General features: G+C 39.2%; 2 protein-coding genes across 7 annotated transcripts in view; both read left to right on the forward strand.

The window, feature by feature from the left end:
- The window catches only part of LOC114253046 (succinyl-CoA:acetate/propanoyl-CoA:succinate CoA transferase), a 28,531-nt gene extending 12,856 nt beyond the window's left edge, over positions 1-15,675 (forward strand). The window contains exons 2-10 of the mRNA XM_028187789.2: positions 4,669-4,831; positions 8,831-8,969; positions 9,642-9,732; positions 10,181-10,372; positions 11,206-11,332; positions 12,660-12,748; positions 13,349-13,468; positions 13,845-13,991; positions 15,025-15,675. Coding sequence (XP_028043590.2) covers positions 4,669-4,831; positions 8,831-8,969; positions 9,642-9,732; positions 10,181-10,372; positions 11,206-11,332; positions 12,660-12,748; positions 13,349-13,468; positions 13,845-13,991; positions 15,025-15,209 — 1,253 coding nt within the window. The 3' untranslated portion in view covers positions 15,210-15,675. The remainder of the gene's footprint in view (positions 1-4,668; positions 4,832-8,830; positions 8,970-9,641; positions 9,733-10,180; positions 10,373-11,205; positions 11,333-12,659; positions 12,749-13,348; positions 13,469-13,844; positions 13,992-15,024) is intronic.
- Positions 15,676-16,492: 817 nt separating this feature from the next.
- Positions 16,493-23,931, forward strand: part of CKIalpha (casein kinase I alpha) — a 29,254-nt gene continuing 21,815 nt past the window's right edge. For 5 of the 6 annotated variants that reach the window (XR_016325505.1, XM_028187910.2, XM_089738856.1 and 2 more), the window contains exon 1: positions 16,493-16,818. Coding sequence is in view for 4 of the 6 variants with exons in the window: in XM_028187910.2 (XP_028043711.1) it covers positions 16,693-16,818 (126 nt within the window). In the remaining 2 variants the exon portion in view is untranslated. Of the gene's footprint in view, positions 16,823-23,931 lie in introns of all 6 variants that reach the window. The other variant, XM_089738862.1, reaches the window with a different exon arrangement.

Raw genomic sequence — 23,931 nt, forward strand, 5'->3', positions numbered from 1 at the left:
CGGCTATCCTGCAAAAAACGGGATTGAATAATCTGGAAGGATTTTAAGTGAGTGCGGGTCGCGTGAGCGAACACTACACTTGCATATGTCATGACGGGGCGTATGCAAGTTTTGTAGTGTCACCTTAATTCTAAGGGACATTTTACTTCGCCTGCATATCATCGGGTAGAGCCATTTTGAAAATCGAAATGTTGTCTTTTAAGCTATGTATCTAATAGTCTCAGAATACAGAAAAAACCAGAAGCCGCATTCCACTGAAATTGCAAGTATCACGTGTGTACAAAAACAAAATAAGCACCCCACGAGTTGTAAGTCTCATTTTCATTAGTACAGCGACTGCCACGCTCTTCAAAGTGGAATTACTGATTCGCAACAGAAATAGGCCGGTTGGTGGTACGTACCTGTGGGGGTCATAAGACTTTTACGACCTGTATTTGTTGTTCTATGACCTACAGTTTTAGTTTATTAGCTCAGTTGGGCATACGAGCTTCCAGTCCACTTCAGGATAAGTGGTAGGTGTAGTATCATATAGACATCGCAACGTAAATGCTACAGTCAAACTCGAGACCATAAGATTGAAGTTTTCTAAATATTTATCGACCGGGCTTAAACAGAGTACAATACTTAATATTAAAAACATTGCTTTCCAGTTTCAATATATTTAGTAAATAGGGAAAAAATATACTAGAGACACAAATACTAGGAAAAAAAAACTAAGATAATAATTAAAATACACCGAAATCATCATCATCATCATTAACAGCCCACAGTCGTCCACTGCTGGTCATAAGCCTCTCCCAATCCACACCACTGAGCCTGGTCTCCGGCTCCCCTCATCCACTTCTTGCCGGCCACCGTTCGGAGGTCATCGCACCACCTAGCCAGGGGGCGTCTCCACGTTACGTCTTCCGCTGCGCGGTCTCCATTCGATAACCCGTCTGCTCCAGAGATCGTCAGTCCTACGGCATATATGGCCAGCCCACTGCCACTTCAGCTTGCTGACTCTTTGACACCGAAATAATAAAATTATTTTGTAGTTTGTTTAACACGTGATGCCAGATGAGCTGGAATGTTATTCTGAAAATGGCATGATCAGCTCCACTCCTAACCACAAAAGGCAATACGTTCTTGAATGAGGATATAGTTGAATGGAAACAATAGTAACGCAGTTTTACTGGTGGTAGGACCTCTTGTCCGCACGTCTAGGTATCACCACCTCGCCTATTTCTGCCGTGAAGCAGTAATCCGTTTCGGTTTGAAGGGTGGGGCAGCCGTTGTAACTATACTGAGACCTTAGAACTTACATCTCAAGGTGGGTGGCGCATTTACGTTGTAAATGTCTATGGGCTTCAGTAATCACTTAACACCAGGTGGGTTGTGAGCTCGTCCACCCATCTAAGCAATAAAAAAATAATGAAAAAAGGCACTAGAATAGTTTCGAACGATCAGATCCCTGTCGGTCGCGGGAATTTTAAAGGGGGCGGAATTTGTTGTTCAAAAAGTCTGGTGACACTTCGATCGAATAATACCGAGATTAGAGTTAATTTTTTTTACTGCCTTTCCCCATTCATAGGCACAACGGGATCTTATTGTTCTATGTTTTCTCATTCATACTAGTTCTTGCTTTAATACCTCTCGCACTTCCATCATCATCATCTTTCTTTCTTGTGCGGGTAGTTACTCCCGCTAATTTAGACTACTTTTACCTATAGTTATTTATGTTATCGAGGGGAATAAATTTTTCAGGGATTATCTTTATTTCAATTAACGGTTTGACTGTTAACACTAGAACATTTTTGGGATATCTTTACATTACTTTACTCAGTGTGATTAGAGTATTTATGTTTCCCGTTCGTCTGCACTACAGAGATAGGTAGCCGATTGAGTTCCTTGTATGCAGTAACGCGATTTATCAGACAGGAGGAAGATGAGGCGTATTGAATAATTTATAAGTCGATCTTGTTTATAAGGGCACATAGAGTAACATCTGCGCAATCAATAGAGGATATAACTAGTCAGGTCATAAGTATTATCACACAGTAAAAACTTTTCTTTTAGAATGCTGGCCACAAAAAAGTTTATTGAATTCGAATTTCGAATTGTTCATGAAAATAAAAATGTATACTTTTAGAATTTTACTTATTTTTAAATATGGAGTGGACGCTTAAAGAAGGCCGTGTTGCAGTTATTGCGTTGCATCGTTGCGGTTACGCGCCAATTCAAATTTTTAACATACTGAAAAATTTTAATATAACCAAAAGAATTCGTTTATCGTACCATCAAACGATACAATGAAGACTCTAGTGTAGATGACAGGTCAAGAAGTGGTCGCCCTCGGTCTGTTAGGACTCCAGCAGTGATAAAAGCTGTAAAGGCGCGAATTCAAAGAAATCCCAAACGTAAGCAGAAACTGTTGGCCCTTCAGATGGGGTTAAGCAGAACCACGGTGAAAAGGGTGTTAAATGAAGACTTAGGGCTTCGGGCATATCGAAGAAAAACAGGACATCGTTTGAATGCTCGTCTAATGGACCTGAGACTGAAGAGATGCCGCGCTTTGTTGAAGCGGTACGCGGGAAAAAAATATCGGGAAATTCTGTTTTCGGATGAAAAATTTTTTACCGTAGAAGAGAGCTACAACAAACAAAATGATAAGGTGTACGCACACAGTAGTGAAGAAGCGAGCAACCGAATTCCGCGTGTCCAACGAGGTCATTTTCCATCCTCGCTCATGGTATGGTTGGGAGTTTCTTATTGGGGCTTAACAGAGGTACATTTTTGTGAGAAAGGTGTAAAAACGAATGCAGTTGTGTATCAAAATACAGTCCTGACGAACCTTGTGGAACCTGTTTCTCATACCATGTTCAATAACAGGCACTGAGTATTCCAACAAGATTCGGCGCCAGCTCATAGAGCGAAGAGCACACAAGACTGGCTGGCGGCGCGTGAAATCGACTTCATCCGGCACGAAGACTGGCCCTCCTCCAGTCCAGATTTGAATCCGTTAGATTACAAGATATGGCAACACTTGGAGGAAAAGGCGTGCTCAAAGCCTCATCCCAATTTGGAGTCACTCAAGATATCCTTGATTAAGGCAGCCGCCGATATTGACATGGACCTCGTTCGTGCTGCGATAGACGACTGGCCGCGCAGATTGAAGGCCTGTCTTCAAAATCACGGAGGTCATTTTGAATAAACTTTAGTGTCATAAGAATCTATGTTTTGTTAAGTTCATTTTGGTATATGAATGGTTATATAATGAATAAACTTGTTTCAATTATTTTACATTAAACATGTGACAGAATTTATGACCTGACTAGGTACTATTGTGAACTGACATACTCTTGGTTTTAATTGGCATTTGTCTTAATGAATCTGCATTTGCGTCTCTGTCCTATTCCTCCTACCACGATTGCTTCAAGGCAGACTATTGAAATTCTAACGAAAGAATTCAAGTCAAGTTTGAACGAATCAACATCATAATTATAATTGTTATATTTAATCGTTCGTATTGTATTTTTATTTGTTCATTTTTACATAAATTGTATACAAGAAAGAACAATATAATACTAAATACTAAACACCCGTAACATTGAAACGGTTTTATTAAATCTGTCGTCAGCCAAGTACTTACGTTGTATGTAGACATAAGACAGATTTTGTCACGAAATGTAACAAGAGTTGGATGTGTGCGTCGAGCACTGTGACCCACACATAAACAACGCCCCAAACGTGGCCTCCTCTATTAAAGTGTAAATCGACCTGCTCATTATCGCAATCCGGTCGTCGTTCTCATCGAACCCGTCGCTTGCAACGAAGGGCTCGGCGAGTAAATTAACCCACAGACACAGCCTACTGAGATTCTCACTGGATATTCTTAATGGGTCGCGTTTCCGACCCGGTAGTAGATTCTGCGAATTAGTGTTAGCAACGTCGTCAGGTTTGAGCCCCGTGAGCTCACTTCTTAGGTTAGGTTGACATAGCCTCTCAAGGTTATCAGCTTAGGTAGGAAAAAAAATTTATCGAAATGAATACGGATAAGTGCAAGAGTACAAGTTAACTATTCAAATCAGAAATATACGAACGTTTTGTTGCATGTGAAAAATTAGACGAAAAATAAATAATATTAACTGAACACGCTTGTTAGAAATTCTTCTTTTTCTTGTCCTTATCCCACATTATGTAGGGTTGACACAGCGTATCCTTTTATCATGCTGTATAGGGCTTGAGCAAGAATTGTATGACCAGGCTGACGTCAACCCAGCTTGGATTATAAGTCTACTTTATGCATTGTAATTTGCCACTGGGAGGGTCTTTTCGATTTTCTTTTGGTTCATCCGTTTTTTTGTTTTATGATTTGCATTGTACCATTACAAACATTTACATTAAATACCACATTTTTTCGTTTGTTAGATGTTGAGGAGATAAATATATTTCATAAGATTAACCAAGACTTTTCTTTTAGAAATGCTTTAAGCTGTTAATTTTAACTAAATGCAGTAATGTTTCCTTTATATCAAATAGTTTATGGAAAGCTTAAGTGAATAATTTTCTCGTCACATTATTTCCACCGACTCTCATCTTCATAACAAACACAATCGGGCAATGTCATCTCTCCAAATCGTTGTGTCATTCAAGATTATAATTAGGACAATCGTATTTTGATTACAGGACTGACCGTGTTCGCCCAAGGTGCGGCCGCCACGCCGGTGCCTCTTCTCAATGCCATGACCGAAGTAGGAAAAAGTGGATCTTTGCGAGACATCAAAGTCGTCCATATGCACACCGAAAAGGATGCAGCATATGTAACCCCAGAATGCAAGGACATATTCAGGTAATAAAAGATGTAGGTAGGCTGCAGGCTGTTGGTAGTCCGCACGGGTGGGTACCACCACCCTCCCTATTTCTGCCGTAAAGCAGTAATGCGTTTCGGTTTGAAGGGTGGGTCAGCCGTTGTAATACTGAGACTTTAGAAATGACATCTCAAGGTGGATGGCGGCATTGACATTGTAGATGCCTATGGGATCCAGTAACCACTTGACACCAGGTGGGCTGTGAGTTCGTCCACCCATATAAGCAATAAAAAAAGTAGGCGAATTGTACCAGTTAGAGCTATCATACGAGGTTTTTTTCTTTACATATTCGCTGATAACCTAAGGAGCTATTACAGCAACGTACGGACAGGTAGATGAGCTCACGGGCTCAAGCGGACAGACTTGCTAACACTAGCCCTAGCAAGAGCAGGGCATGGCAGGATCCAGTGTAGAATCAGAATCGCGACCCACTGAGAAGAGAATCTCAGTGGTCTCGTGGTCCACCGGTGGGTTGTAAAGCGTACAACGTCTTAAGCGGCCCGTATTGCTGAATTCAACCACCACCTCGGGAGAGCTCAATGATATTGAAATGATAAGATATTTATTATACGAGCTATGATAATGTTATCATTGCTAATAACTGTTCACATAAACTATTCGGTGTCGGCTATACGCGGTATTTTTAATCGTTTCACTCTTGACAGAGTGATCGTGATTGTTACGTAGCCTTGGAGGAGGCAGATCTGACGCGTTCTACGATGCCAACTCTCCCTGCCCGAGACCATTCTGCTGCACTCGATTAAGAAACCTCTCACTCTTGTTCTATATCGTTCCCTCACTGCTGAAGATCGCGGCCACATGTGACGTTCCTGCACAGTGTTCGATCATAGGTGGTATTGATCGCATGAAACAGACTACTGCCAAGTGCTTCCTTTATTAGGTCTGTCCATCTGGCTAGTGTTCTGCCCACGGCGCGCTTGCCCTCTATGCGACCCGCAATAATGAGCTTCTCTAATTCATGTCTGAAAGATCGCACGATGTGTCCGAAGAAACTCATAACACGTTCCCGGCAGATGGCAGAGAGCTTTTTTTCGGATGTTTAGCTCCCTTAGACCTCTCACGTAGACCTGATTTAGTCGAACTTTCACATTGAAGACCTTTCTTCCATTCTCTGTTGCGATCTTGTGCGGTCCACGCTTACCTGCTTGTATCGTCGCGAAGGAAACTACCATCCGAGACTGTGCTGTAGAAAACCGGTTATCTAGTACCCTAGAGTAGCACCTCTTGTATCTCTTACCGTGGGTGTCGTGGTAGGGGAACGGATGTGACTGAAAATCAGCGCTGCTCGATTCATCTACTTTGAACAGCATTAGCTGAGCCACCTCCTTTTGCCTTTTCATTTTTCTTTTCTTTTATTTATCTAAATCTGTCTGAAAGGCAATAAATGATTTTATTATTATTCACCTGTGAATGGGCTGCAACATTCTCTGAGTATTATACTAGAAGATAGCGGTCGCCAAGTGCTATTTACTGATGCTAGGGCTTATTGTAAGACTGAAGGTACCACACAAGGAAGCAGTCGCGCGTATCTCTTTAAAAGATTAGAAAACTGTCATACAACCCGGACCTCATGAGTCAATATGAGCGCCGGCGGCATCCAATTTCATATGTCTCTTGGCTTTGACATCACCGGAATTAGGTAAGGAGGAACAATAAGGAATGAATCTAGTCGAGATCACGTAGCTACTAATCAATATGCGAACAAGAGCAATCTATCTTTATGAAGATCACATAAGTATTGCATAACCGTATTCTAATATATTTATTGATTTTTTCACACTTACTTATCTCTTATTATTATCGTGGATATATCAGTATAGTTTCTATTCGATATAATAATGTGTGCGATATTTAGATATAAATTTTGACAGTACTGTCGGATAAGGCCTGTCGCGATATAGTTTTTGAATGGACATATTTGATGTAGTCTAAAAAATCCGCATGACACCACTCTTAAACTTAAATGAAAATTGTTTTTAATATGTTTTTATTAGCTTTACTTGTCTCTATCTTGTATCTATCCTGGTAATTTTTGAACGTAATCTTCTTCACTAAATATAACATCAGTCTTCACCTAAATCCGATCGCGATCCGGTGGTAGATTCTGCGAAGCACTGCTCTTGATAGGACCAGTGTTAGCACACTCTTGAGCTGAGCCCCGTGAGCTCACCTACCAGGTCATAGCGTAGCCCCTTAGGTTACCGGCGAATAGGTAGGGGGGAAAAACGCGTAAAAGAAAAGCGTTTTAACTCGTTTTTACCAGCTTGACTTGCATATATCTTTGTAACTGAATTTTTAAGCCTAATTTTCACCAACTTGACACACGCCTCATGGACCGATGACAATAAATTAAATTATTATTACTTTGGGAAGGCGTAGCGTGGGTAGTGGATGGATGGTCCTCTCACAAGGTCGATCGACGTCTGCGGGCTAACAGAAGAAGAAGATAGAGAGACTGACTGAGACTTCTTTGAGACTACTTTTAATTTTAGGGCGTGGCTGTTACTTATGATTTCTTTAATTATTTTAAAATACATTCGTCTACAACTTAAATAGGTATATGAAAAAATAAACTGCGACTGCGTTCTAGTAAACGAAAGGCAACCCTAATTTAGTAATCAAGAAGAGCCATTTTCATCTATGTCCACATGCGATTCACTTTTTTTTTTTTTTTTTTTATTTTTTTTTTTTTCCTACCTAAGCTGAGAGCCTTGAGAGGCTATGTCAGCGTAACCCTAACTTTAGTAGGTGAGCTCACGGGGCTCAAACCTGACGATGTTGCTAACACGAACCCTAGCAAGAGTCGTGCTTCGCAGAATCTACCACCGGATCGGAAACGCGACCCACTGAGAAGATCCGGCGAGAAACTCAGTGGGCTGTGTCTGAGAGTTAATTTACTCGTCGAGCCCTTCGTCGCAAGCGACGGGTTCGACGAGAACGGTGACCGGTGCTTGAAGTACCTAAAAGCACCGTTAGTGGATCGGGAGGATCCGAGATAACGTGTTTTGGGCGACGTCGACTGCTTTCCATTCTGTCCGCAGGATCGGGAATGTAGTTACCGGCGGCCACGATGAGAGGGTTCTCGTGTCGTGCCGCTTTATCGAAGTGGCGCATGGACGCCGACTGAAGATACTTACTGATGGACTCTAAGTCCAGGTCGTCATGGAGGTCGACGTTCCTGACGAACCACGGGGCTCCGACGGCTATCCTGCAAAAACGGGATTGAATAATTTGAAATGTTTTTAGGTGTATGCGGGCCGCGTGAGCGAACACTACACTTGCATAGGTCATGACGGGGCGTATGCAAGTTTTGTAGAGTGTCACCTTATTTCTAAGGGACATTTTACTTCGCCTACATATCATCGGGTAGAGACGTCCTAGAATGAAGGCGGCACGGTCGCGTACCGTCTTAATGTGGGGGCGGAATGTCATCCTACTGTCGAGGGTGACGCCTAAGTACTTGACCTTCGGGGCCCACGGTATGGGCTGGTCGAACATCGTGATCGGGCGAACGGCGGGGGCGGGGGTATTGACGCGCCTAGTCGGGAGGCACTTTTATTAACAACTGTCCTACTATACGATAACTGCTCCGCGGAGGGGATATGAAGGTTTATGGAAACTTTCCTTGCGAGCTCAGACTACGTCTCACCATCAGTAAAATATTAGTTTTTTTTAACTTGCAAGCCTGTGAATTAGATTTCCTCGAACATAATATCAGTGTGTCTAGTTTTAACAGTTTCTGGTATCGAGAGAACAATGGACCAAAGGGTTCTGTTTGGTCTAGGTTTGCCCTTGATATGTTCGGTCATACAAGTCCGTGAGCGCTCTTTTACCGGTTTCAAGCTAAATCAGTGAGTTATTGGGCAAGGATATATTTAGTCCTGTCAGCACGAATACTCTCTCCAGGCCCCACATTGATTAATTCATGTCATTAAATGTGCATTTTCTTGATCCCCTAGATCGGTATCGTTGTTTATGGCCGCGAACGTCCGCAAATCAGTAGCCGAAGGTCGCTCCGACGCCATTCCCATCTTCCTTCAGGACATCCCCAAGCTATTCCACAGGAAGATCATCCAGCCCGACATCGCTCTTATCCAGGTAAAAACTTGCATCATTCCATTCCATTATTAATCAACATAATCAAAATACGAGAGCGACATTTACCGTACCACTAACTCCACGTTCACACAAAAAGCACAGTCACGTATTTTTTTAAAGATATTTTATGACCAGGTAACTAAGACCTTTAGGTCCAGTCTTATTTTAATTTATATGCTTATTTTTATGAATAATGATAATATCGAGTGAAATAAAATGAAGATGATTAATTTGAGACATTAATCAACTGAGATGAAATTAAATAAAATGAGATGAAATGATATGGGATCAAATATAATCTCAGTAAAATGTTGGTAATTTACTGAGACTTTTTCAATGGACTATTTGTTGGATCCCGAGAAGTTACGTCCAGCGGCTTTATTTTATTTTCCCACATTTGTGCACTTCACAGATACTAAATAGTTAATAAACCACCGTTATTACACAATTAAACCTGAAGAAACACTAAATAGACAAAATAAAACAAATCACACAACTTCACTGCTCGCGTTCCCGCCAAAAAGTCCGCCCACACAAAGACACCATCTCGTAGATTACACAATAGATATAGATTATACATTAATATTTAACAGATTATAAACGCTATTATTTAACGAGTGTCATCGTTGTGAACTGTGGAGCTATGTCTTTCTCTTTGTGTGGTGTTTTTAGGTCTCTCCTCCCGACAACCATGGCTACTGCAGTCTGGGCACCTCCGTGGACTGCGTCAGGGCCGCGTTGGTTAACTCCAAAATCATCATAGGTTAGTGTTAGTGAATATTAAGGACTACACGATTTTTATTTATATACCTTGGAATTCTTCAGATTGATCGATTCAGAAATCGCTTTACAAAACTATGACGAATATATTGTTTTTTTTTTCTGAGACTGGTGAATTTGGATTTTCCGAATCACTAGAAATTGTATTGGAAGTCTGTGCATTTATATTTTTTGTACAGGAAGTTGTTTCATTTAATATTTTGCACCTTGTTGTGTACGTAATAGGATTCGATCTCAAATGGAACTGTCGTTTTCTTCTAAAGACCGCTTCAGAATGAGATTCAGGATCTTGCCGGGTCGCTGTTGGTATAATTGCAGCTAAACAGCTGTCTAGTGATCCAACTCCATACAAATTCGAGTTAACTTTTACGATATCGAGAACGTTAAAAAAAAACTCGCACTGAGTTTTACCGGGTATCGTAAATTCGCAGCTCAAGTGAACGTGAACATGCCTCGCACGTTCGGCGACGCTATAATACACATGTCGCACATCGATTACGCGGTGGAGGACAACACGCCCCTCCCGGAGCACGGCGTTGGGAAGGCGGCCAGCGCCGAGGAAACCGAGATCGGGCGGCTGATTGGCGAGAACCTCGTCGAGGACGGCGCCACGCTGCAGATGGGTGAGCTAATCGTCCGCCACAACAACACATAAATCGAGGGGGTCATGATTGAACTTGGACGGGGGGGGGCTTAATGCTTCAATACGGGGGATGAGTTCACAATTGGTTGAGCTACCGAAGCCTTTACTTCTACAATACCATGACCATGACCATGCGACATGAGCTCTAAGTATCAGTACAACGGCTGGTTCGCCTTTCAAACCGAAACGCGTTACTGCCTCACGGCAGAACTAGACGGAGTGGGCGATACATAAATTTCAATTTACTAATTTTCCCCCTGTACTCGAAATTCGATTATAATTGAAATTCTAAGTTTGAACATTATTATGGTTCTATTCTTAGAGACTATTATACTTCTATAATCACAGATTGCGCCAACCGCTCGCTCATACCTAAAGCGTGGCCAACTAGTTCCGCGCGCACAATAGACATTCCGGTGCCTTAGTAACATATTTTTTTAAAGAGATTTTATGACCTGGTAACTAAGACCTTTTAGGTCAAGTCTTATTTTAATTGTAATGATACGTAACTTTTTTATATGAAAATGATATGAAATGAAATTGATTATTATGAAACATGGTATGAGGTGAAATGAAAACGAAATGAAATGAAATGAGATGAGATGATATGTGATGAAATATAATCTCAGTAAAATGGTGGTCATTTACTGAGACTTTTTCAGTGGACTTTTTGGAAGATCCCGAGAAGTTACGTTCAGTGACTTTTTTTCATTGCCTTAGTAACAGAAATCGACATGATTGCTTGAGTGCGCCGCGTAGGACACCGGTGACCTACATGGCGGTCAAAGGATCAATGTGTGTTGCCCCGCGCAGGTATCGGCAGCATCCCGGACGCCGTGCTGTCGGCTCTGAAGAACCACAAGGACCTCGGCATCCACTCGGAGATGTTCAGTGTCGGCGTCATCGACCTGGTGAAGAGGGGAGCCGTCACCAACAACCTGTGAGACCATTGTAACTTAATAACGCGTTCGAGAATATTGACTGACTCGGTGGTGCGGTTGTTAATGACCCTAACTGTTGCGCAAAGGGTCGCGGGTTCGATTCCCGCGTCGGGTAAACTATTCGTGCGTAATTTTGGGCTCGTCATATGCTGTCGCGACACTTTTTGTACATAATAATGTATTCTACAAAGTCGTAGTACATTATTTTATTCTATCATCAATAGTTTTCGCAGGGCACGCGTTTTAAAGAATACTTTAGGTATTTTTTTGGTTTGACACCTTGGGTTACATTATTGGAGTTTTAGTAAGAATCCCTAATTTTTTTTAAAATATGTCACTCGGGAATAGTGTATCTTTCAAACAGTGAAATAATTTTTCAAATCGGTTCAGTAGTTTCGGAGCCTATTCAATACAAACAAACAAACAAATCTTTTCTCTTTATATTATTAGTATAGCAGTGTTGATTATTATTGAAACGCTATTTATTTATTACGACAGTTAAGGTAGACTTCAATTATTCAATTCATTTTTTCGCTTCGAAGAGAATGTGTCGTCTCTGCAACGCTTTTATAGTCGACACGACATGTCTACAATTTTCCAGATCATGTCAAATAGTAGTATCGAATATTCGTTTCGCTATATGACAACAGATGGCGTTACTCGTGCCGGTATAACAATAATATTGTCTTGATGATTTCTCAAGTGATTTTAAATATGGTTTTTTGTTGCGATGATTTCTCAAGTGATTTTAACTTGGTTTAGTCCAGGGGCTCCCAAACTTATTTTTTCTACTGCCCACTTTCAGAATAAATTATATTTTAGCGCCCCCATTCGATCACCTACTTACAAATCACTATAGCGAGAGCTCAGTCGGTGTCTAAGAGTCCTCTTAGATGAAATTACAAATCGCCTCCCAAGCCTCTATACAACGCCTTTTTTTAATTGCCCTTGTAGGCAGACGAGCATACGGCCCACCTGAATGTAAGCGGTCACCGTCCCCCATGGACTTCAGCAAAGCCAGGGGCAGAGCCAAGCCGCTGCCTACCGCTTAATACTCTCCACAAGCCTCGTTTGAAGAAGGACATGTGATAGCGCTCGGGAAACACTGTGGAGGGGAGCTCGTTCCATAGCCGGATGGTACGTACGCAAAAAATACCTCTGGAAACGCACTGTCGATGAACGCAGCGGTTCCAGATAATATGGATGAACTCTGCTCCGATGGCGGCAGGTGCGATGATAAAAAGGAGATGAGGGCATCATCTCGAACTCAACTCAAATTCCTCAGAGCACTCCTATGATCTAATTGCGGAATATTCTGTTCAACAGGAAGAAGAATCACAAAGGCCGTATCGTCGGCAGCTTCCTGGTCGGTAACCGCCAGCTGTACGACTTCGTCGACAACAACCCCTTCATTGGTGACTAGAGTTTATTGAACTATGGACAAACCGCTGAGCTTCTAGAAGGATCTGTGGCGGGTAGCGAATAGTTAGGGAATAAATAATAATTGAGCAATTGAAAAAAAATCAGTTGATATTTAAAAATTATATTTTTCATTATACCAGGCCCTATATATAGATAGGAGCAAAAGGCGTAGAATGATCCAGAATAAGCTGGTATAGAACACTGGTAGTAGGACCTCTTGTGAATGACTAAATTTTCAGTTCAACAAAGTTAAATCCCTAACTCAACAAAAGTATTGTAACATTTTTTTTATTTTTTTTTTCTTAGATGGATCGATGAGCTCACAGCCCACCTAGTGGTAAGTCGTTACTGGAGTCCATAGACATATACAACATAAATGCGCCACCCACCTTGAGATATAAGTTCTAAGATCTCAGTATAGTTACAACGGCTGCCCCGCTCTTCAAACCGTTCATTACCGCTTCTTCCGTGGTGGTGCCCCGTGCTACCCGTGCGAACTCACAATATGTCCTACCACCACTAATTCCAATTCTAACTCTAGTCTCTAGATTTTGCAATCTAAAGTAATAATACGATTGAATCTCGTTTCGCAGAGATGCTGGAGATCGACTACGTGAACAACACCCACGTGGTCTCCTTGCAGCCGAACATGACCGCGATCAACTCCTGCATCGAGGTGGACCTCACCGGACAGATATGCGCCGACTCTATCGGTACGTAGTACGTAGAAGTAATGCGTCTCGGTTCGAAGGGCGGGGCAGCCGTTGTAACTATACTTGAGACCTTAGAACTCATATCTCAAAGTGGGTAGCGGCATTTACATTCTAGATGTGTAGAGCCAGATTCAGGCATCTGTCTAATATCTTGCGTTTGTATGATGGCTACCGTCACAGTACGATTGTCTTAGACTCAATGAGAACGTACATAATCAAAGTGAACTTTTATAATACTTACCTACCAGTATGGGCTCCAATAACCATTTAACACCAGATGGGCTGTGAGCTCATCCGCCCATCAAAGCAATAAATATATATATATACAGGGACGGTAATGCTGAATCGCAATTTCCTTACGAATCTTGTCCGACAGGTACCCGCATGTACTCCGGTTTCGGCGGGCAGGTTGACTTTATCCGCGGCGCCGCGGAGGCTGTGGACGGTAAAGGCAAACCCATCATAGCTCTCGTCTCCAACACCAAGAAGGGCGAGAGCAAAATCGTGCCTACGCTCAAAGTCGGTCAGTAAAAATCTCCTAAGCAGATAAGTTTTTTGTTTTTTTTAAGAGATTTTATGACCTGGTAACTAAGACCTTTAGGTCAAGTCTTCTTTTAAGTTTAATGATACGTAACTTTTTTATATATGAAAATCATATTATGAAATAAAATGAAATGAGATGAGATGAAATGGAATGAAATATAATATCAGTAAAATGGTGGTCATTTACTGAGATTTTTTCAGTGGACTTTTTGGAGGATCCCGAGAAGTTACGTTCAGCGACTTTGTTTCATTTCCCCACATTTGTGCTCTTTCACAGAAGTTAAACAGTTAATAGACCACCGTTATTACACATTTAAACCTGAAGAAACACTAAATAGACAAAATAAAACAAATCACACAACTTCACTCCTCGCGTTCCCGTCAAAAAGTCTCAGTAGATAATTAAGTCTTAGGTGTTGCCTAAAATAAATTGACGATTCCTCCGAGAATTTGGGGAATACTCTGAGTTGCCAATTGAAATCTGCATGTCTCGTGCTGGACAGCATTCATTTTGTGCTTCCTTTATCGGCTTCGGTGACCACGAAACGCGATGGGCTCTTGTAATGAGTAATTTTGTAAACCGTTTCAAAACTGTCATCCATAATAAATATGTATGGCCACTTTTTGGGTTTCCTTATAACGGGTCAATGAAGATCCGTTAATTAATTAGTAATTGCGAATAAACCGTTAATATTTAATTTACACAAAAACCAAAATAAACCTTCCACTGACCCGTTTCTATACCTCCTCTTTTATATTCTATACCGCGTCTCTAATTAATGTACTTATTTTTCACCTAATGTCTTAGAATGAGTAATTTTGTAAACCGATTGAAAATTATTATCTATAATAAATATGGCAATTTTTAGGGTTTCCTAATAACTAATTAATTAGTACTTGTGAATAAACCGTTAATATTTAATTTACACAAAAACCAAAATAAACTGACCCGTTTCTAAATTTTTCATGTGTGTGATATAATTTAATTTAAATAATTTCTTTTCTCATTCTAGGAGCTGGTGTGGTGACGACTCGGGCTCACGTGCATTACGTGGTCACCGAACAAGGGATAGCTTATTTATTCGGCAAAACCCTCAGACAGAGGGCATACGAATTGATCAAAATCGCTCATCCAGACCACCGCGAAGCCCTAGAGAAAGCGGCCTTCGAACGCCTTAAGTGCATGCCTGCGCCTTAAAAGTAATATCAACTTAAAACATTAACCCCAGACGTGTTTCAAGACAAAACTGTTGAAAGTAGTACTCGCTAATGTTATGGTAGATTTCGACAATTTAAAATGTAGCGTAGAAATGAATAGATACTGCAAAAATTAGGGATGCTCGTAAATTGTAATTGGCAACATTAAAATTTGCATTTCATCAATGTTGACATATTGAGGTAAATGTTAGTGAAACGCTAGTCTGCATGCCTTATTGAAAAATCCAATATTAATTGTTAAATAGTGTAACTTAAGCATAATTTTATTTTAAAAAAAAAAACTATAACATTACATAGATTCTTTATTTTATTGTGCAAAAGACGTAATATTTGTATGTACATATATTGTTGTACACAGTGTAAGAAATGTAAATTTTTATTTCTTTGACTTTTATTATTATCTAAAAAAACGTATTTTGATTGAATAAAGATTAATAGCGAACGGCTTTTATTTTTCATTTGTTCAACATAATGAAGATTATTAACAACTGGAACGGGTGTAGGATTGCGTTCAATTAGTCCAGGCCGCTAAAATGTTCATACTACCATACAAAGCGAGTAGTATATTCAGATTAAGGGTTCAGTGACGGCTACACTTGAAAAATAACCCAAGATACAGAGAAAAGTAAAAAGCTTCATTATAAATTTTTTAAGCACATCCACAAACTAGCCTTTGCAACTTGTACGATTTTTTAAATATTTTTTATTGCTTAGATGAGTGGACGAGCTCACAGCCCATCTGGTGTTAAGTGGTTATTGGAGCCCATATACATCTACAACGTAAATGGGCCACCCACCTTGAGATATAAGTTCTAAGGTCTCAAGTATAGTTACAACGGCTGCTCCACCCTTGAAACCGAAACGCATTATTGCTTCACGGCAGAAATAGGCAAGATGGTGGTACTTACCCGTGCGGACTCACAAGAGGCCTTACCACCAGTAATTAAGCAAATTATAACTTTGCGGATTTGATTTGTGAATTAATTAGTGAATTGGCTCTTGCTGCAAGGCTTGTTAAGGAACTTCAATTCCAATGATGACCACCATTTTACTGAAATTATATTTCATCCCATATCATCTCATTTCATTGCATTTAATTTCATCCCAGTTAATTAATGTCTCAAATTAATCATCTTAATTTCATTTCACTCCTTATTATCATTTTTCATTAAAATATGAATATAAATTAAAATAAGACATGACTTAAAGGTCTTAGTTACCAGGTCATAAAATCCCTTAAAAAAATGCTAACTGACAAACAGCTGGTCAGTGCATTTGTCAGTCAATCTAAAAGTTAGGTGTAGTCTGTGTTAGTTTGTCTTTGTGATGATCAATGTTTATAAGACATTTGCTCCGAAATTTTTAATGTAAATTGTGATGTTTAGTGTAATGATACATCGGTTGTGAAGTGTTTACTGTATGGGGTATTATTTACGAACTATAAATTACGTAAATAAAATACAATGACCCCTTTTTTGCGGCCTAGGTCGGAAGTAATTGTAAATGACAGATTTCGGATTTTAAGACGTATTGGTGGTGGAGCATTTGGTGACATATACTTAGGAAATTTTGTATGCAATGAAAACGAGGTAGGTGAGTTTTAATCTGTAAAAATAACAATTAAAATTTAAAAACATAAACACTAAGAAATTTTAAGTGTAAACAATATCTATGAAAAGTATGTAAATATAACACAAAATATAAATGTCAGTAGATTATAATAGAAAAGTGTGAAGACCTTTCCACAAAAAATATTTTATCAATTAAAGAAGCAAATGTTTTAGGCTTAATTAGTCTGTGAAGTTCTTTTTACCATTCATTTAACAATCCTCAGCTTTATATTCTGATATTGAAATGCTTAAGCCCCAATTCATAGATCAAAAATTTTTCATAACTTATATTTTTACTTTTTCTCAAACAAAGATCTGTGAAAGTTACTGGTGGGTTTGATAGCAACAAGTTCTTCAAAGAATGGTTACTAATTGGACTGAGTTCACCCAAACAAATGATAGTAATTTTTTACTCTCATCAATAGAAAATAAGCATGCAGCTGACCTAAGGCTAAGTAGCTATTGTCACTCATGGATGCAGGAGTATATTGGAATTGCCGCCTCCAAAAGTGGCTCTTACATTTTGTGTGAAGAAACACATGTCTAGTTGTTAAGGAAACAGATTAGATTTAGTAATTTAGTATATACTTTTATGTACCTACCTAATTGACTTTTTTATTTCTTTGCATACCCAACTGTGTACAAGTGCAAGACTGCTTAGTTAACTTTAAGCACTGCAATCTGAGGGTCCTGGTTTTGGCATTTGAAGCATGATCTTTACTTTGTAGAGCATAAGTCTGGCCAGATGTGAAGTACCTCTTATCTTCCAAAAAGGGAACAACTTTTGAAATATCGATCACAGGAACCCTGATTCTTCCAAGAGCTTGTAGAGATGCTCCTTGAAATGAAAATGGTATGACCAACAGGTTCCTAGCAGAATATTTAATGAATAAAAACTTATTTTATTTGTGATTCATTATTTGCTTTTCTGAGTTTAAAACAAAGACATTACTGCCAAAGAACTGGAGGTCATCTAATGCTTGCGACTATTCAGAATGCAATGAATACTATGAAAAACAGAATATCATTTCATATGAAAGAAATTTAAGTTTAATTTTGGAAATATTTGTAATTTAATATACCATACTAATTAAAACCCAGTCAAAAATAGCAAACACTGTCAATTCCTTTCCAGGAAACTTAATATGTATGTTGTAACGTTACTTTATAAATTTTACACATATTTATTGTAACATTACATTAACATATCTGGAATCAGGCAGCTTTGATAATAAAGAGTTCTCTGTAATATTAGAATCATGTTTGGGGTTCAACCTACCATTTCAATAATGATGTTTAATTAAAAAATGTTTAAACTCAATTATGAACCTTAATATATTCTTAATATGTGGGGTACCATTTTATTTATTTTTTGGGCAGACTTTTTACTACAGACTATATATCTGAGTGTAGTGATCACTGCCAGTGGCTGTAAGTAGGCTGTTATATTATATACCTACAATCTTCCACAAGACCACTGTCAAAATCTTTTTAATAAATTATATTGACACGATAACTTAGTTTATTTTAAAGAAATGTCTATGTTTCATTGACTTTGACTATAGAAAAAAAAAACATTATTATTTGAATGATTATGGATTGAGAATAAAATGTCCTAATAGACGTCTAGTTGGAAGAGGATTAGAAAAAATATAAAGTAAGTAGTTGGGTGACACTTTTTGTTTTTTAAGTAATAATATGATTTAAAAAAAAAAAAACAGCCGTCACGGGACGCCTAACAGATGTGCAACATCGACATTATTTTGTAAAAGTAATATGCAGAAAAGAACAGATTGTGATAGGAATTAAATATGTCATAATGATAAAATAAAATATTATGAAAAAATAATTTGTTTTCAAGTAAAACACAGCTTATGTGTACTGTAGTAAACAACACTGTATACACTGCGGAGTATACAATATAGTTATCCGAGCTCAGTGTAGCGAGAGAGATGGCTTAACGCCGGATCGAGTGGGAGAGAATCGCACAGTCGATTGCGCATGGCGACCCGTCGCCACGGCATGCGTCGCCACGCCAGAAATCGGTTTTACGTGCGGCTATAGATGTTTCACATCAAAAACGAGTGAAACAGTAAAGACAAAAATGCTAAACAATTCTAGTGCTTGAGTTTTGGCGGGAACGTAAAATTACAGAGTCGCTATTCCCGATCCTGCGGAAAGAATAGAAAGCAGTCGACGTCGCCCAAAACACGTCATTTCGGATCCTCCCGATCCACTAACGGTGCTTTTAGGTACTTCAAGCACTGGTCACCGTTCTCGTCGAACCCGTCGCTTGCGACGAAGGGCTCGACGAATAAATTAACCCTCAGACACAGCCCACTGAGTTTCTCGCCGGATCTTCTCAGTGGGTCGCGTTTCCGATCCGGTGGTAGATTCTGCGAAGCACGGCTCTTGCTAGGGTTCGTGTTAGCAACGTCGTCAGGTTTGAGCCCCGTGAGCTCCACCTACTAGTTAAGGTTACGCTGGAATAGCCCCTCAAGGCTACCAGCTTAGGTAAGAAAAAAGAAAAAAAACAGAGTTGTGTCAAACGAATTGCAAATGTGTAGTAATCTGTGCTGTGCTCATGAACAACCTGATATTTTTCACATGTTACCGAAGCTCGTAGACAACATAGCGTGGATATGTACGTATCACACGTTCAAGAACGTCTTCCACTAGAAGAGATAACATTTTCGAATAAAAATCAAATCTAAAATATTTTGAATGGCGATAAAATAATAATTACATACAAGAATCGACAAAGACAAGTCCATCGACTTTGTTTCGCCGGCTCGTCTCAGGCCTCTAGATTAGGGGTGGGCAAATATTTTGACTGTCGGGCCACATTGCAGATGAAAATTTGACCTCGGGCCAAACAGTTTTTTTTTCTTTATAGCTTTTATTTCGTTTAATTTTCCGCGAATTTATTGCAGAAAGATATTTCTCCAAATTAAAATTAATATAAAATAACTTGCGTTCTACTATATCGCAGGAGAAAATGGCGGCTTTAAATTTAAGTTATTTTGTTTATTCATGCAATAATATGATATAATAAGTATAATAAATAATCAAATTGTGCGACTATTATACATACTGTAATTGCTCAATTATCATAATTATAATTTCGAATAGGAGGCGCTGAAAAGAGCGGTTGTCCGGGAGAAAATTTTGGCTCCCACCTGCTTATATGTTAGACAAAAACTAATACATATTTGTGTTTTTAATAATAATATATACAATGCTTCACGGGCCAGACAAAATTCTACCGCAGGCCGCCATTTGCCCAGGCCTGCTCTAGATGCTTAGGAACCCGTAGTAGGGCTTATTAAGACATTGAATAGGTACTTATCTTAAATGACAAAAACATTAGTGAGTTTCTTTGACTTGGTTGTACTTATATGCACCTGTCTGCAGCCAGCGACGTAAGAACTAAGAATCCAGGGGACTTTTTCTTTTAAACTAACCTCTAATAAGAAAGTGATGGCATTCACACGGGCTGCAGTGAGCAAGTGGTATTGATGAGCCGTAAGTTTTCACTATGAACACTTAAGTATTAAGCAAAGATAAAGTTTACTTCATTGTATCTTAAATAATACTATTATCATAAGAAGGTTCGAAGGAAGTCTTCAGTGTATAGATAGGCAGAAGTTGGACCGTGCCCTTTTCGATTGGTATCCACGAGCGACGATGACGATCTAGATCAGTGCTTCCCAAATTTCTTTGTGCCTTGCCCCACTGTAACATTTCTAAAATTTTTATGCCTCCCATACATAATTTTAAACATTAAAAAATTGGTTTGTTCACTTAAGAAACATACATGATACGTTTTAAGAAGAAATCACTATGAACTTGTTATCAAAATATAGTAAGTAATATTTCAAAACATATAATAAAAAACTGAAATTTAAATTCAAAATAATTTTAATAGTAAAGTTTTTCTATATTAAGTTAGTGCGATTGCCCCCCTTAATTATCAAATTGCCTCCTTATGGGGCGTGGGCCTCACGTTGGGAAACACCGATCTATAGTAGAATTATTTTGTCCGTGCAGTTTGGTTCATAAAAAATCGGAGCGGTGAAGCGAGTATTTCGCTCTCTTTTCCACTCACGAGCCTTATGGACGGGCATAGTGATGCGCTTTATTATTGTCGATAAGCTTTATCGATAGTGTATTTAGTTTTGTCATTTTGTGGGTTAGTGATAAAAATGAAAGAAAAAATCACTAATCGAGCACTTACACCACATATCGCCGCAGCAAGTTAACGAGAACGGCAGAAATTAACAATTTGTAACTTTTCGGGATCTATTCTTATTTCAGTGAAAATTTTTAACACATTGTTGATAACAACACGTGCAAATATTATTTTGAATAAATTCTGCCGTTTTGATACAAAACAAAGGAGTAGCCATTGTGTCACTAAAGAAATTCAGAGAACGAATGCATAAAAACACATTTCTCTTCGACATAATGTACTATAATTTGCAGGTAAGTACAAATGACTCATAACAACAATGTCTCACCACCCTTCGTGTACCACCCCACCGTCGTGTACCTGCCTTCGATGACTCATTTGTTTTTATCGATAATGGCGTTGCGCCCGCGCAACATGCTCACCGCCCTAGCCGGCCTGTGTTTTATGACCCAAACTGCACGGACAAAATAATTCTACTATAGGTGGATGTACGCACTTAGATCCAAGCTCATTCAAATGCCGCGTCTCAGTAACTGTAAAAAAAATCATTTTAATATTTTGGACGATATGAATACTTCCAGTTTATTCGTCAACCCTAGAATATTGTGGTAACTACATAGTACATTTAAATATGAAATGTTCATACTCAATTAACGAACGACCCAAAGAAGCTAACCCGCCCTCGCTTCGCTTCGAAAACTGTAATTTATTGTTGATTTCTCCACTATTTAATGGATGTTATTATACATAAAAACATTCCTCTTCAATCACTATCTAGTAAAAAACCGCATCAAAATCTGTTGCGTAGTTTAAAAGATTTAAGCATACATAGGGATATAGGGACAGAGAAAGCGACTTAGTTTTATACTATGTAGTGATTAAATTAATCCATATTAATGTTAGTAACAGTGATTTCATTAAAAATATGTTATTAAGGACATAGTAACAAAACAAAAGAAAGAACAACATATATATGTACATACAAATTTGTAATTACAATAGCTTACAATTACGAGCACGTTTTGTGGACCTCTCTACAGTGACTGAGAAAAGGTCCACCATATAATCTCGAGAATATCATGGCCAAGAAGCCGTTGCAGCTAGCCCCTACTCTGCAGAACAAGGACGCGCATCATTTTTTTTATTATGGCATGGAAATCGTCGATGCGTGCCTCCGCAAACATGCCCGATGCGTGGCAGAATCGAGGCAGCCCCATCAGTACCCTAAATGCATCGTTATACATGTTATATCTCATCCGAATTAAAAAAAGAAAGAACAGAAAGCAAGAAGGCAGCTATCTATGAATTTGAACCTAAAAAAAACTAAACCTCGTGTTCGGCGCTTACTACAAGAGAGAGCACACTTTTAAACGCGATGTTGAAGCCTCGATTGCATAGTAAGTGTAATAGCTTCAGTGCCCTTCAATCCGGAACGCTCAGTTTTTTTTCTAGTGTACAATGTATGATTGTTTTGCCACAGAAAAATAGATACCAAGGTCAGATATATTCAGAGTGGCACTAAATTTAAAAAAAAACAGTAAGGTACAGCTCAATGTTTTTAATTGAACCTCAATCAAGCTTACACCATTCGAATACCCGAAGAAGTTTTTTGTTATATTTTTATCAAAATATAAAGTTTAAATGGCTCTCTGGAATTAAATGGACTATGCAAATAGTTGCCCAAAATTTCGAATCTCTGCAGCAGAATTACCTATATTATTACGAACGGATGACAATGTGATGTAGCTTACGGAGTCCGAGAACGTTTCGTCCAAAATAGAGCTACATGTTAATGCTCCTCGCATTTCCGATGTTTTTAGCCGGCGTTGACTCTCCGTGAGGTAAAATGAGCACATTGCTCTGAGGAATTGCTTGAGATGATACCATCATTACGTTTTTACCATCGCACCGCCCGCCAACGGAGTAGAGTTCATCCATACTACCTGGCGCCACTGCGTTCATCCACAGTGTTTCCAGAGATCTTTTTTGCCAAGTACCATCGGGCTTTGGGATGAGCTCCTCTCCACGGTGTTTCCCGAGCGCTATGACAATCCTTCTTCAAACGAGGCTAGTGGAGAGTAATTGACGGTAGGCAGCGGCTTGGCTCTGCCCCTGGCATTGCTGAAGTCCATGGGCGACGGTAATCACTCACCATCAGGTGGGCCGTATGGTCGTCTGCCTACAAGGACAATAAAAAAATTAGCACAGCTAAAAATAAAAAACGCTACCCAGTGATATTATTATTTATGTGGTTTGCAAGTGCTAGTGGGACCATAAACACACCCATCGTTGTGACCAGCATGCAACTATTGTTATCTCCTGCGAGCGTTAGATATCTTAGCCGGTTATAGTGTTATATGAGTTTTCGTTATTAAAGCGATCAATGATGTTCACGATGCCCGGTAACCGCTTAAAGGGCCAAGAGCTCGACTGCCTATTTACATTACAGTGTGGCGTTTAAGAACGCACCTTTTTATGATGCGTAAGCCGGAACGCACGAGAGGTGGGAAAAAGAATATAGTTTGTGACACGGGACCTTTTTACCGCCGAAAATTTAAAAACGTAAAAATAATTTATAATGACAATGTGTTTAATAAATAATATTATATAATAACTTAGAATTGATTATGCCGCTACAACAATAAAAGTTCTATTATTTCAACTGTGGTGTTAATTACATAAAACACGACTTTACGGCGAAATAAAGAAGGGACTATATGAACTCCCTCAACAGTAATAAAAAAAACATGATTGACGCAAAATATTTAATGGTGATCGATATTATAATCTAGTTCCAGTGATACAGAAATTTATTTTTGAGCGTGCAAAAATATCATAACTATAAATATTTTAATGGATGTGGTCTAAGTTGCTGTCGCTAAATTAAAAAAAAAACAACG

The sequence above is a fragment of the Bombyx mandarina genome, chromosome 26 (genome assembly GCF_030267445.1).
Source record: "Bombyx mandarina strain Sakado chromosome 26, ASM3026744v2".
Taxonomy (NCBI): domain Eukaryota; kingdom Metazoa; phylum Arthropoda; class Insecta; order Lepidoptera; family Bombycidae; genus Bombyx; species Bombyx mandarina.